Source organism: Rhinolophus sinicus, linkage group LG06, assembly GCF_036562045.2.
Source record: "Rhinolophus sinicus isolate RSC01 linkage group LG06, ASM3656204v1, whole genome shotgun sequence".
In the NCBI taxonomy this organism is placed as follows: Eukaryota; Metazoa; Chordata; class Mammalia; order Chiroptera; family Rhinolophidae; genus Rhinolophus; species Rhinolophus sinicus.
In genome coordinates, this window is record NC_133756.1 from 39,349,463 (window position 1) to 39,364,189 (window position 14,727).

At 35.3% G+C, this 14,727-nt stretch overlaps 1 protein-coding gene across 1 annotated transcript in view; it reads right to left on the reverse strand.

The window, feature by feature from the left end:
- Window positions 1–14,727, reverse strand: part of LRRIQ3 (leucine rich repeats and IQ motif containing 3) — a 144,727-nt gene that overhangs the window by 106,690 nt on the left and 23,310 nt on the right. The window contains exon 4 of the mRNA XM_019743761.2: window positions 10,854–10,987. Within this exon, the coding sequence (XP_019599320.2) occupies window positions 10,854–10,987 (134 nt within the window). The remainder of the gene's footprint in view (window positions 1–10,853; window positions 10,988–14,727) is intronic.

The window sequence follows — 14,727 nt, forward strand, 5'->3', positions numbered from 1 at the left end:
AAAAGTGTGATGAAAATGACCTGAACTTTCCTCCAGTAATTCATGGCTCTTGCATCATGACAATACACCAGCTCACAAGGCACTGTCAGTGAGGGAGTTTTTAGCCAGTAAACAAATAACTGTATTGGAACACCCTCGCTACTCACCTAATCTGGCCCCCAATGACTTCTTTCTTTACCAAAAGATAAAGGAAATATTGAAATGAAGACATTTTGATGACACTCGGGACATCAAGCATAATACGAAGACAGCTCTGATGTCCATTCCAGAAAAAGAGTTTCAAAATTGCTTTGAAGGGTGGACTAGGCACTGGCATTGGTGCATAGCTTCCCAAGGGGAGTACTTCAAAGGTGACCGTAGTGATAGTCAACAGTGAGGTATGTAGCACTTTTTCTAGGATGAGTATGCAAACTTAATTGTCAGACCTTGTATAAATAATCACTATAAATGTTGATGGTTTCAATGCACAAATTTAAAGAAGATTGTCAGAGTGAATTAGAAAAAAAAGACCTAACTATATGCTGTCTTCAAGAAACCCTGGACAGATCGAATAGTCAGAAAATCAGTAAGGACATAGTTGAACGACACTGCATCATCAATCAACTGGATATAACTGACATCTACAGACTGCTTCATCCAATAATATCATAATGCACATTCATCTTAGGCTCATATGAAAGATTCACCAAAACATTCCGCATTCTGGGCCATAAAACACACCTTAACAAACTTATAAGAATAGAAATCATCCAATGCCTTCCTCAGACCACAGTAGAATGAAGCGAGACAGCAATAATAGAAATATTGCTGGAAAATCTCAAAATACATGGAGCTTGAATGACACTCTTTTAAGTAATATATGGCTGAAGAAGAAATCTCAAGGGTAATTTTAAAGTATTTTGTACCAATTAAAAATAAGAACACAACTTATCAAAATGTGTTGGGTGCAGCTAAGTAGTGCTTGGAGGGAAATTTATAATACTGAATACATATATTACAAAAAAAATAAAGATTTAAAAGCAATAATCTCAGCATCCACCTTACAAAATCCAAAAAGAAAAAGGAGGAGGAGGAGGAGGAGGAGGAGAAGAACAAGAAGAAGAGGAGGAGGAGGAGGAGGAGCAAATTAAATCTACAGTAAGGAGAAAATAAATCATAACAATTTGAGCAGAAATCAATGAAATCGAAAACAAGAAATCAATACAGAAAATCCATAAAACCAAAAATTGGTTGTTTAAAAAGGTCAATAAAGTTGACAAGCCACTAGCCTAGCCTAACTAATTAAAAAAGAAAGAGAACTCAATTTGACATCCAATCGTACGGACAGTAAAAGGATAATGAAGTCACAGCATGAATAACTCTTTGCCCACAAGTTTGATAACCTAGATGAAATGAACAGAATCCTTGAAAGACACAATCTGCCACAACTCACAAAAGAAGAAACAGACAATCTGAATAGGCCTATATTTATTAAATAAATTGAATCAATAACCTTCTAAAACAGAAAGCACCAGGACCAGAAGGCTCCACTGATGATTTGTACCAAAATTTAGAGAAGAAATTATATGAATTCTCTACAACGTCTTTCAGAGGATAGGACAGAGGGAATACTTCCTAACTCATTCTATGATGCCAGGTGCACTAACATGAAAACCAGACAAAGACATGACTAGAACAGAAAATTAGAGATTGTAGAACATTGATACAAAAATCCTAAACAAAGCATTAGCAATCAAACCCAACAATATATAAAAAGAATCATACACTACCTCCATCAAAAGGGATGTATCCCTAGTACTGGTTAAACATTTGAAAAATCAATCAGTGTATTCCATCACATCAAAAGGCTAAAAAAGAAAAATCACATGATCATATCAATAGATTCAGAAAAAAAACATTTGAAAACTCCAACACCTATTCATAATAAGAACTCTCAGAAAGTTAGGAATAGGGCACTTCCTCAACTTGATAGCAAATACTTACAATTAGCATCATAACTAATGGTGAGAAACTAGAAGTTTTCCCACTAAGATGAGGTTCAAGGAAAGAAAATTCCCTCTCACCTCTTCATTTTATCATTATACTGGAAGTTTTAGCTAACGCAATAAAACAATTAAAGGAATTTAAACGTATATAGGTTTGGAAAGAAAGGAAAAAAACTGTCTTTGTTTGTCAACGCTGATTATCAACATAGAAAATAAAAAAAAAAACCTGGCACTAATAAGCAATTATAGCATTTTTGCAAGATACAAGGTTAAGGCACAAAAGTTAATCCCTTTGTTATATGTCAGTAATGAACTAGTTAAAAACACAATACCATTTACATTAGCCCTCCACAAAATGAAATATTTAAGTACGAATCTATCAAAATATGTACAAGATCTACTTGAAGAAAACTACATATGCAACTCTGATGAATGAGATCAAAGAATTAAACACACAAGGGAGATTCCACGTTTATGGATAGGAAGATTCAATATTGACAAGATGTCAGTTCTTCCTGATAGGTCAGTCGATAAAGGAACGTGCATGGTCAGGCAAGTTAAGAAAGTTATTAAGAGAAAGTCTGTTTTGTTAAAAGAAAGTCTATTGGGTTGAGCAAAGATGGCTACAGCTTGGGCTGCGTGTCTAAAGGAGACTGCAGCCCCGAGTGAAGGGCTAAGGAGGGTTTTATAGGACTGATGCTGACAGCGCAGCATTGTTTGAACAGAAAATGCTGACTGCCTGTAAGCCAGTAGCTGTTTTGTGGCGTTTTCTGTTATTGCAAGTTTGTCTCTGTCATCAGGTGCAGGCCAACAGACATTTTGCTGTTTTCTTGCAGACATGGCTCTGTCTAGAAGTCCAGGTCTCTGAGACTTAACATTCAGAGACCTAACACTTCCCAACTTATCTATAGATGCAATATGATCCAATCAAAATCCTAGCAGGTTATTTTGTAGATACCAACAGAGTCTAAAGTTTCTATTGAGAGACAAAAACAAACAAACAAACAAAATAAAGAATATATACCACAATATTGAAGGAGAACAAAATTAGAAAACTGACTCTACCTAACTTCAAGGTTACTATGAAGCTACAGTAATCAAGACAGTGTGGTATTTGCAAAATAATAAATAGATCGATGGAACAGAATAGAGAGCTCAGAAATAGACACACATAAATACAGACAACTGATCTTTGACAAAGTAGCAAAGACAATACAATGGAGCTAACAGTTTTTTTCAACAAATGATGCTGGAACATCCATGTGCAAAAATAAATAAATAAACAAACAAACAAACAAACAAACAGATCTCATGCCATTAAATATATCTATGACCTAAATGTAAAACACAAAACTCCCAGAAGACAATATAGAAGAAAACCTAGATGACCTTGGGAATGGCAAGGCCTCATTAGATACACCACCAAAGGCACGATATATTAATTTTGACTTCCAAATACCATGTTTCCCCTAAAATAAGACCTAGTTGGACCATTAGCTCTAATGCGTCTTTTGGAGCGAAAATATATGACCCGGTGTTACATTATATTATATTATATTATATTATATTATATTATATTATATTATATTATATTATATTATATTATACCTGGTATTATATTATATTAATTATATTATATTATACCAGTTATATTATATTATACAAGACCCGGTCTTATATTATATTAAAATAAGACCAGGTCTTATATTAATTTTTGCTCCAAAAGATGCATTAGAGCTGATGGTCCGGCTAGGTCTTATTTTTGGGAAACACAGTACCATTCCCTACTAAAAAGGTTAGGGCTCTTTAGAAAAATAATTGATTCTAGGACTGTAGACAGAAAAGTAAAAAGAGCACAGAGTTTGGGATATATTAAATGACAGTCTAACATTTGCAGATTTAACATACACAGTTTCATCTCTTTATAACTGACCACAAATGTCCAACACATAATAGCTGTCTGACATTGGATACATATCCTAACCTCTCAACCAAGTTTAAATTCTTAATGCTTCTTCTGTAAAACAGAAAGTACAGGACGAATTCAAAAGCTCTAATGTATTAAATAATATGAAGTAGACTAAAGTACCTAAAATGGCTATTTATATACACTGCACACTCAATACATGTTTATTTCTTTTTTTTTCCATCTTTGACCTTGTTTTACATCACATTGACCCAACCGATAATCCTCACTGTGACCTTACTTAGGTTTAGGAGGCTGCCAATCTGATCACCATATTTCATTTTAAAAATAAAAGTGTACCTCCTTTGCACCATATCATCCATATTAAAAAACACTATCACTTAAAAAGATAATAGCATTAAACATAATTTTCTAAATTTAGGCAGTATATAATATTTAAAGGCTGTATATAAAATTTCAAGCAGTTTAAGTGAACAAATTTCAAGCCAGCTGTAAAATATTTGGGCATGGGAGATATTTCTCATGGCTAGAAATAGACATGTGAGAGGACTAATCACCTTTAGGTTGTGGGAATTCATAGGTACCTCTCTGCGCAGCTTTGTATGTTTCCCAGTTCTTTCTGGTTTTGCTTTCCCATAGATGAATCCAAAAATAATTTTCTGATATTAGCTTCCAAAGTCTCTCCATTGATATATTCATCTATCCAGCAAATATTTTTGAGCACATAACAAGTGTCAAGCATTCTGTCACATGCTAACGATACAGAGTATGCAGTACATTGCAAGATACAGTAATACCTTGGTTTTCGAACGTCTCCGTTGACTAACATTCTGGTTTACGAATGCCATAAATCCGGAAGTAAAGGCTTCGGTTTTTGAACAAGCCTTGGAAGTCGAACATGTCATACAGCTTCTGCTGAGTGCAAGATCCTGAGGCCTAGCTGTCGGCTGTTGAGTCCTGAGCACCCGCACAACAGGAGGTGATATTTGGCCTTATTTGGTAACTGTGTGCAATCAATCTGTACCCATGTCATCTCAGGAGCACTCTTGCAACCAATTTGTTTTTGCGACTGTGTGGAACCCAGTGCATAAATCCATGTTCAGCTAATCTCAGGAGCTCTCTTGCAACCAATTTGTTTTTGTGATTGTGTGCAATTAATCTGTGTTCATGTCATCTCAAGAGCCTTCTGCCAATCACCCCTTGCTGTTAGAAATGGATAAAAGATGCAAAGCCAATACAATCATTAATAGAACAATAGAGGTGAAGAAGGAAACTATTTCCAAACATGACAGTGGTGTCTGTGTATGTGATCTGGCAACCCAGTTTGGTATTGCCAAATTTACAATTTGTACCATCTTAAAAAATAAACGAGCCAATATTGCAAGAAGTGTTCATACACTTACAAGAAAAAGAACACAGACAATTGAAGAAGTGGAAAAATTGCTTTTCATATGGATACATGAAAAACAGTTGGCCAGTGACAGAATTTCTGAGCATAATTTGTGAAAAAGCTTTACATTTGCACACTGACCTCATCAAAAACACCCCTGGAACAAGTGCTGAGAGTGATATTTTCAAGGCAAGTAGAGGGTGGTTTGAAAAGTTTAAGAGGAGAAGTGACATACACAATGTGGTGAGACATGGTGAAGCTGCCAGTGCCAACAAAGAAGACGCCGACCAATTTGTTTTGGAATTTAAAGATTATGTAGAGGCAGAGGGTTTCCTTCCCCAACAAGTTTTCAACTGTGGTGAGACAGGCCTCTTTTGGAAGAAAATGCCAAAGAGGACCTACATAACAAAGGAGGAGAAATCATTGCCAGGACACAAGCCCATAAAACACAGGCTAACCCTTTTATTTTGGGGGAATGCAAGTGGGGATTTTAAGTTGAAGTCTTTGCTAGTCTACCATTCTGAAAACCCCAGGGTATTTAAGAAAAACAATGTCATAAAAAGAAAATTGCATATGACATGGAGGGCAAACAGCAAAGCTTGGGTAACCAGACAATTTTTTATTGAGTGGGTTCATGAAGTGTTCGGGGCAAGTGTAAAAAAAATACCTTCAAGACAAAAATCTTCCAATGAAGTGCCTGCTTGTTACGGATAAAGCTCCAGTGCACACCCCAGGCTTGGAGGACGAGTTGATGGAAGAGTTCAGTTTTATCAGTATAAAGTTTTTGCCCCCCAACACGACTCTTCTTATCCAGTCCATGAACCAGCGGGTCATATCTAATTTTAAGAAGCTTTACACCAAAGCACTGTTCCAAAGGTGCTTTGAGGTGACCTTGGACACAGAGCTAACCCTCCGAGAGTTCTGGAAGAATCATTTCAATATCTTACATTGCTTACATCTCATAGACAAAGCATGGAGGGATGTGTCTCACAGGACAATGAAGTCAGCAAGGAAGAAATTGTGGCCCGACACTGTCCCCGAACGTGTCTGCGAGGATGTTGAAGAGGATGATCCTATTGTTGAGGATACTGTGTCTCTGGGAGAGTCCATGGGCTTGGATGTGAGTAGTGATGCTGTGGAGGAGTCAGTGAGGACCACAAGACCGAACTCACCACAGAAGAACTTCAGCACATTCTGACGGAGCAGCAACAGGTGGCAACTGAGGAACTGTCTTCGGAGGAGGAGGGAAGATAAAGTGTTTCTACTGCACTGATCAAACAAGTGTGTACAAAATGGGTTGAAGTGCAAATTTTTGTTGAAAAATATCACCTTGATAAAGCTGCTGTAAGTCATGCCACTAACACTTTCAGTGATAATGCTATGTCTCACTTTAGACAAATTTTAAAACATCGGAAAAAGCAAATGTCAACTGAAAAATTTTTAGTGAGGAAAAGATCCAGTGAGTTTAAACTAGGTGTCAGTGGTATAAACAAATCAAGGGAAGGAAGGGCAGGAGAGGAGTCACCTACAGTGATTCTGGAAGAGGGCTACAGAACACCTGAACAACACTCATCTATTGTGATTCTGGAAGAGGACCACAGAACACCTGAAGAGTCACCTGTTGTGATTATTGAAGGGGATCTCCCCCCCCATCCAAACCATGACTATCATCATTGCAGGTAAGAAAAAATTACATTTTCATTTTTATCATCTACAGTACTGTTTTTACATTATGCTTATTTATTATTGCTTTTACAGTACAGTATATTGTGTTTATTGCTTTCATTGTGTATCATTTTATGGATCTATGGTATCATTAGATAGCAAAATTCATGCTAAGTTGCTGTTTTAGTGGTTCATATTAAAGGTCTGGAACAGATTAATCCATTTTGCATTATTTTCTATGGGAAACCGTGACTCGGTTTTCGAACGTTTCAGAACTAGAGCAGTCTTTCCGGAATGGATTACGTTAGAAAACCGAGGTACCACTGGATAATTATGGAGACAACTGCAATACACTATGGTAAGTGCTTATGATAATAAATGTATGTGATGCACACGGTACAGGAAAATACCCCAGTCATTTGCCCTAAGCAATTGGGAGCAATTAGAGAAATTTAAGTTGGTGAATACAATTAGATTTATATTTTGGAAATTTTGCTCTTTGCATGTTATGGTAACTGTAACTAGAAGGGAGCAAGAAATCCAAGGAAAAAGTTTCCCGCAGAGTCAAATAACGCAGAGAGCACAAGATATACCAACAACTACAAAGAAGATATTTAAAAAGTAATACCCATATTTGCCAGGTGTTATTTCATGATCTCAATTCCCACAAGCAAACAGTGAAATAAGTACTGCTACTAGCTGCTGTTCTCTACCATTTAACATATGAGGAAACTCAGGCTCAGAGTAGTTAAGTGATGTGTCTAATGGAACAGCATTTAAAAGAGAAAAACAACTCAAATTGTTCCGTTTTGAACCGTTCTGAGATGTTGTAACGACAAGTACGGAAAAGAAAGGGGAGGGCATGCTGGAGAGGGGCTAATTAATTTATTTAGCAATATGTAATCAATTTATTTAGCAATATGCAATAGTAAAAGACAAAGTCAATTCAAACAAGGTGCTAATGAAAGAAAGTAAAGGTGGTTAAGACTAAACTATATACATTGATAACAATGTCATGTCAAAGGAGTATACATACATATAAATTTAAGAGATTTCAACATATGATTACTATTGATCAAAAATCACTTGACTAAATACACAAATAACATTAATAAGGAGTATCCAAAAGCAGTAATAAACTCTATAGGATAGCAACTATTACAGTAGATGCCAAAAGCTCACCACACCATAGGAAAAACAACAGTGGAAAGGTCAGGAATCAAAATCTTGCAGGTCTGCCACTGGGAAAGCTGAAGCATCTCCCATTGTTGCTTGCTACCGTGTTTCCCTGAAAATAAGATCTAGCCAGATGATCAGCTCTAATGCATCTTTTGGAGCAAAAATTAATATAAGACCTAGTATTATATTAATTATATTATATTGTATTGTATTGTATTGTATTGTATTGTATTATATTATGTTATATTATATTATATAAGACCCGGTTTTACACTGTGCTATGTTATGTTATGTTATGTTATGTTATGTTATGTTATGTTATGTTATGTTATGTTATATTATTATTATACCCAGTCTTATGTTAAAATAAGACCTGGTCTTATATTAATTTTTGCTCCAAAAAAACGCATTTATGCTGATGGTCTGGCTAAGTCTTATTTTCGGGGAAACACGGTAGTTCCCAAGAATGTTGCTGCTGTTGTCATTGCTGTTGCTGTTGTTATTGTTGGAAGTTAGGGCATCTCCTGATGCTGCAAGATGCAAGCTGCATACAAGTTTCCTAAATGCTAACAAGTTCTTAAGCAGGCTAACCGTGGGAAACAACGCTGGAGAAGTCCGGAACCAGCCAGACCTCACCAGGTCCATGCCTGGAAGTCAGGGCGTCTCCTGGTATTGTAAGCTGCATATTGTATACGAGTTGCCAAGATGCTAGAATGATGAAGAATCACGAATGACAAAAGACAAAATTACACTGCCAACTGAGGTCTGTCTTATATATTTTTTCAGATGTACACTAGAGCCAAGCTTCTAGTTCCTGCCTCCCCCTGAGGGAATGGCCAGTTCCGGGAGGGTCCAGCAGTTACTGTAATAAAAATATTGTTTATCCGGCGGCCAAAGGGCCAGTTCATTTGAACAAACAATGCTTACTGTTTTCGCCTGGGACCATCAGTTCAAGGCCTTCTAAAGCCTGGCAATGTGCCTGTCACATCATTCTGATTGATATAACTTAGTTACTTTTCTACCTCATCTGCTGATGCAGGCAAAATAGACAAAAAACCAACTCAGAGTTATTCTGGGACAAACCTCACATGCAGTCCTCCACAGGTGAGGGAAAAAACAAACCAAACCTCACATGCAGTCCTTCACATGCGAGGGAACAAAAAGCTAACCAGTACCTCACGTGCAGTCTCTCACGTGAGGGAACCCCACATGCAGTCTTTCATGTGTGGGAACAAAGCAACAAAAAGCTAATCAAAAGCTAACTAGTACCTCATGTGCAGTCTCTCACACAAGGGAACCCCACATGCAGTCTCTCATGTGGGGGAACAAAAAGCTAACAGACAAAAGATAACATCAGCAAATGATGGCAAATTTTCTCAACATCTTCCCTACGTATGTTATTATTACTGACATCTCTTCCCACAAATCTCATTCAAATTCTGTTCACACATGCTGAATTTTCAGCAACTGCTTCCATGCACACAGTTTTTTTATCTCATGTTACATGAATAGCACAGAAAATCTTGATTCCAAGAGAGAAAAACTCAATCCTAGGGGCATAAACTAAAGAAAAGTCCCTTTAATTAGATGTTTATTTCACATAAAATACACATTAAATTTAAAAGAACATATGAGACAGAAATATTTTAAATATACGTACCTGTCAGAAACTGCCTGACCCTTTTCCACATCTTTTATTCCAAATAATTTTACTTGTCCCCACTTGTGAGCCCTCTTTCTCGCACACTTTGACCTTAGTTTAAAAAGTATGTGGAACCTCCTCCTCAGAAGTTGGAGGCACTGTATCATGGTCAATTTGGCTCCCTCGCCATCTTACTTACCTATTTTTATCAGGGCTACTGCCATCTATGATTTAGCTCATGCAGGCTAATGCAGAGAACACTCTCTCTGCCTAACATAGAATTTGAATATCATCTCAGTGAAACTTCCTAATCTGTCTTTTTCAGGGACTGTCCATTTTCCGACTCTAGATCCTACCTATATTTCAGGGCCAAATTTTATTTCTATCTTCTGAACTCTACTGTTCAGTATCTGAAAATAAGCTATACAAGAATGTTTATTTACTTTGTTGTATGTTTGATGTTTGGAATACTAATAATCTCCCAAGTTCAATGTTGAGAGACTCTACCAAGAAAAAAATTTCCTCTATTTGCAAATGTCAGCTATCGGAGAGGAATACAAGAAACAAAGAGAGAGGTAAAGATAATCAAAAGATACCGTAGATTGATATGACACTAGATGTTTCACCAAAATTAGCTTCCCATCCAAACAACACACGAAATCTTCATATATATGTTTCATGGTTAATATTTCTATTGGATTCCATTATATAGCCCATGGCTTATATTTCTATTGCATGAAAGAAATTCGACATATGCTTTAGACTGATATTTTTATGTTTAATAAAAACACCTGTCCGAATTACTCAAACAAAGATTAATAAAAAATGGTTAGTTATTTATGTGGTCAATTTAAAAGAAAAAAGTAAAAGTATAAAAATTGTATTATGCTAAATATTGTATCAATATAGAGTTTGTGATGTCTTCCTTAAAATTAGTTCAAGTAATCTATAAAATACCATTTTGATAGGGATGCAAAAATGTATATTACTAGAGAATTGCCTCTTATTATTGATTTTATTATCATTTTATTTTAATATTCAAATAGCAAAGAAAATAAAACATACCTCAAACGCTTTCTTACTAGGAAACCACGTATCCATCTTTGAACAATTAAAACTGGTGAATTATGAGCCAGAATTTCGTTAATTTTTGAAATAACATGTTTGATATTATTAACTTCATCCTCATAGGTTGATCCCTGTATAAAGAAAATATACTTGATATTTATAGTTCTTGAGAATATTTCCAAAAGACATTTTAAACTTGGTAGTCTAATCATATAAACTACTAAAATATTCACAGGTATCTTAAAGGCATAGCAGTTAAATAATAAATACATTTCATGTCTGTTTTATTACATCAGGAGATCAAGAATTAGTAGCATCAAATAATTTTAATTCTCTACACATAATGCAAGATCCATGATGATAATTTTCTCCATTCTAGATCCTTCTCCCAGTTTGATATCATAGGTATAAAATTTTGACCATAACCATATTGAGCTCTGAAAAGTATTGGCATGAATAGGTATCGACCTATTCGAACATGAATATGTTTACCAGGTCTTATTTTCATAATATAAGACCAGGTCTTACATAATATAATATAACATAATATAATACCAGGTTTTATATTAATTTTTGCTCCAAAAGACGCATTAGAGCTGATGGTCTGGCTAGGTCTTATTTTGGGGGAAACACGGTAATAAAACTCTAAAAGTATTCTGTGGATCCCCATCGAGGAAACTGACATACAATGGATTCATAAAATAAAATAGAGTAGTTCAAAAGTTTGTTGCAGCTTAACTAGAATGTTTGTTACTTTTATTGAAATACATCACATTGCCCTGGGGAAAGACATTCCATATTGCCTTTAAAGAAATTATCTCTAAGATCTCTGTTTCTGTAAATGTTTAGATTTGGAATCATAGATTCCCTATATCCTATTGATCATTTCATTGTTTTGAAATGAAGCCACTTTATTAATATTTTGAATGTAAGGATTATGCATTAAAAGACTAAAATTCATATTGTTTGTAAGGCACCTACTCTGAAAATTACCAGCCCCATCCATCACGTTAGAAACACACACCTTTTCAGTCTATACACTGAATCAGCCGTGTACTGCTTGGGGTGGGGGAAGGAGGGGAGGAATCAGAAAGCCTTGCAGATTAGTGTTACTTCATGCCACCTCAATATGTGATTATAGGAGTTCAAAATATGCCACCCCAAAATATGCTCCTGTGGTATATTGATTATTTTGAGTGGTAGACATTTGAAAAACATCAAAAGCAGGGAGGGGATTTCTCTGAATTTCCCTTATCTGCCTAAAGACAGATCCTCCAAAAGGCATTCAATTGTCACAAATCTCGTCCCCAGGAGATTCATCAGCCAGGGAAGATGGACTCTTATCAAAGGAGAGTAAATTAGAAGGAGATTGGAAGGAGAGGAGTTTAGGACAGAACACCACACCCAGATAAATTTTGTCACAAACTCCCATCTTTTCTTCTAAGGACCAACTATTGATCTTTCCTAAAAATCATTTATTCTCTCCTAAGAAGCCTACATACTCCCTCTCCTTTCCTTAAGCGTGAATTCTAAGCCGCTTCTGGGAGCTACTCATTCTACCCTGGGTATTTCCTAGTATGCATACATAAGGTATCCATGTTAATAAACTTCTGTTTATTTTTCTCTAGTTAATCCATCTTTTATTACAGGGGTCTCAGCCAAGAACTCAGAAGGTTAGTGGGAAAATTACTTTTCCTCCCCTACAGTAGCTCTGGGTCAGAGAAGCTGATTGCGTAAGTAAGAAGTGAGGAAGAACACAGGAGGGAATTTAGAAGACTAGGCTTAAGTGGTCCTGGTCAGATGCTACAGTTCTCAACAGCAGAAAACCATTAAATTCACACTGCAGTTTACAGCAGGGTCCTGGTTCCCACCAAGACATGAATAATTCCTTCTCTTTAAAGAGATAAACAGAATAATCATCACCTGTGGGCAGGTTTATTGTCCCTGACAGAGAATGATCAATCTCTAGACAACACTCAAGCTTTCTGATGTTCTAAAACAATCATCTTATAAAATGCCAATAAAGGTATCACTGCTAAACTTGTACACATGCCATAAACCATTTGATATCTGAGGACAGATGGAAATGAACTCTTTCTAAAGGGCAAGTAATGCATTTCCTTCACAATGATGTCCTGGGTTTAAATCTCAGTTCCACTACTTGCTAGCTACATGATCTAGGGTTAACCCTTCTGTCCCCTGTTCATCATCTGTAAAATAGAGATAATAATGGTACTATCTCATTTGGTTGTTGTGAGGGAATATTTGTAAAGCACTTAGAACAGTAGCTAACACATTTCAAATATTCAAACAATGTTATCTGCCACAGTTTTACAGTAATACATAAAATGATGTAGTGCTTTAGAGTTTATAAAGGACCTATATACCTTATAGTATTTGATATTCAAAAAAAATAGTCTAAAGCAATTTATTAAGCAATTAATCTAAACTTACATACTGTAACATATGAAATCAATAAATTAACTATAAAAGACAATTAGTACTAAAGTGTTCAATCCAATAAAAAGAATTGAATGATCATAGTAAAAGTCTGGCAACGAACAATGTATGTTTAGGCAAAAAAAAACTATCAACAATCAATAAAATCGATGGCAGAATAATGAAATAGCTATACTCTACGACTTGTTATTATTGTAACTATGTAATGAAAATGGGGCTATTGCTAACCCTGGTATAAAGCATGAAGCATTTCAAAAGAACAGTAAGGACTTTTATAATATGACTCATATGGTTAAGAGTACGTTGTGTTCTAACAGGAGTAGTTTAAAAAACAAATTCTAAAATTATATTTTTATATAATTATACAAAGAGATTTCCAATTAATTTGATATTTTAAATACACTTGTAATTATTTAAATTTTTCTTTCTTTTCTATTTCCATGTTTGAATCTCTTCTGTATGCATCAGGTCCCTAAGGTCTATCTCTCTGTATTCCATTTGTGATTTTTTTTCCCATCAGAATTTCCTAATTTGGCACATTTTCTCAGCAAACTTGAAAAATGTAAATTATACTACTATCCCACATGTATTTATTTCAAACAGAGTAAACCCATACAGTTTTTACCATTTTGTCAGAAATCATATTATATCCATAATATATTCACTTCAATAGCCATGTGAAATGGTGAGAATCTATGTGAAACTCTCCACACTAGGTTGTATTATTTTAAATCTGTATTTGTATACCCACTAGGTAAGCAATTTTGGAATATACTATAGTCAATTCTCAAGTTTAAAAAAAACACACACAAAAAAAACGCATTTGAATCAAGTCCAATTAAATAATTTAAAATAAAATTTAGCATCATAATAATATAACAACATAGAAATTTTAGAAAACAAAAGCAAAAACAAAAACCCTACTCAAATTTCCACCACTCAAATTAACTATTATCATTTTGAAATACTCATTTCCAAATACTTTCCCTAACTCTATAGATTATCTTTTCATTCTTTTATCAGGGTCTTTTACAAAGCAATTTTTAAAAATTTTGATGAAGTTCACATTGTTATTTTTTTCCTTTTAAACACTGGGCTTTTGGTGTCAAGTCTAAGAATTGTTTGCCTAGTCCTAGATCCCAATGTTTTCCTTAGGTTGAGGGAATGCACGCGCGTGTGTATGTCAGATACCCAATTGCTCCATCAACATTCATTGAAAAGGATATTTTTTTCCATTAAATTACCTTTACACCTTTGTCAAAATCAGCTAGACATACTGTGTGAACCAATTTGTAGGTTTTCTATTCTATTAATCTATGTGCTTCCCCAATATCTATACACAGCCTTGATTACTGTAGCTATGTTAAGTCTCAAAATCAGGTAACTGATTCTTTTCACTTTATTGTTTTTC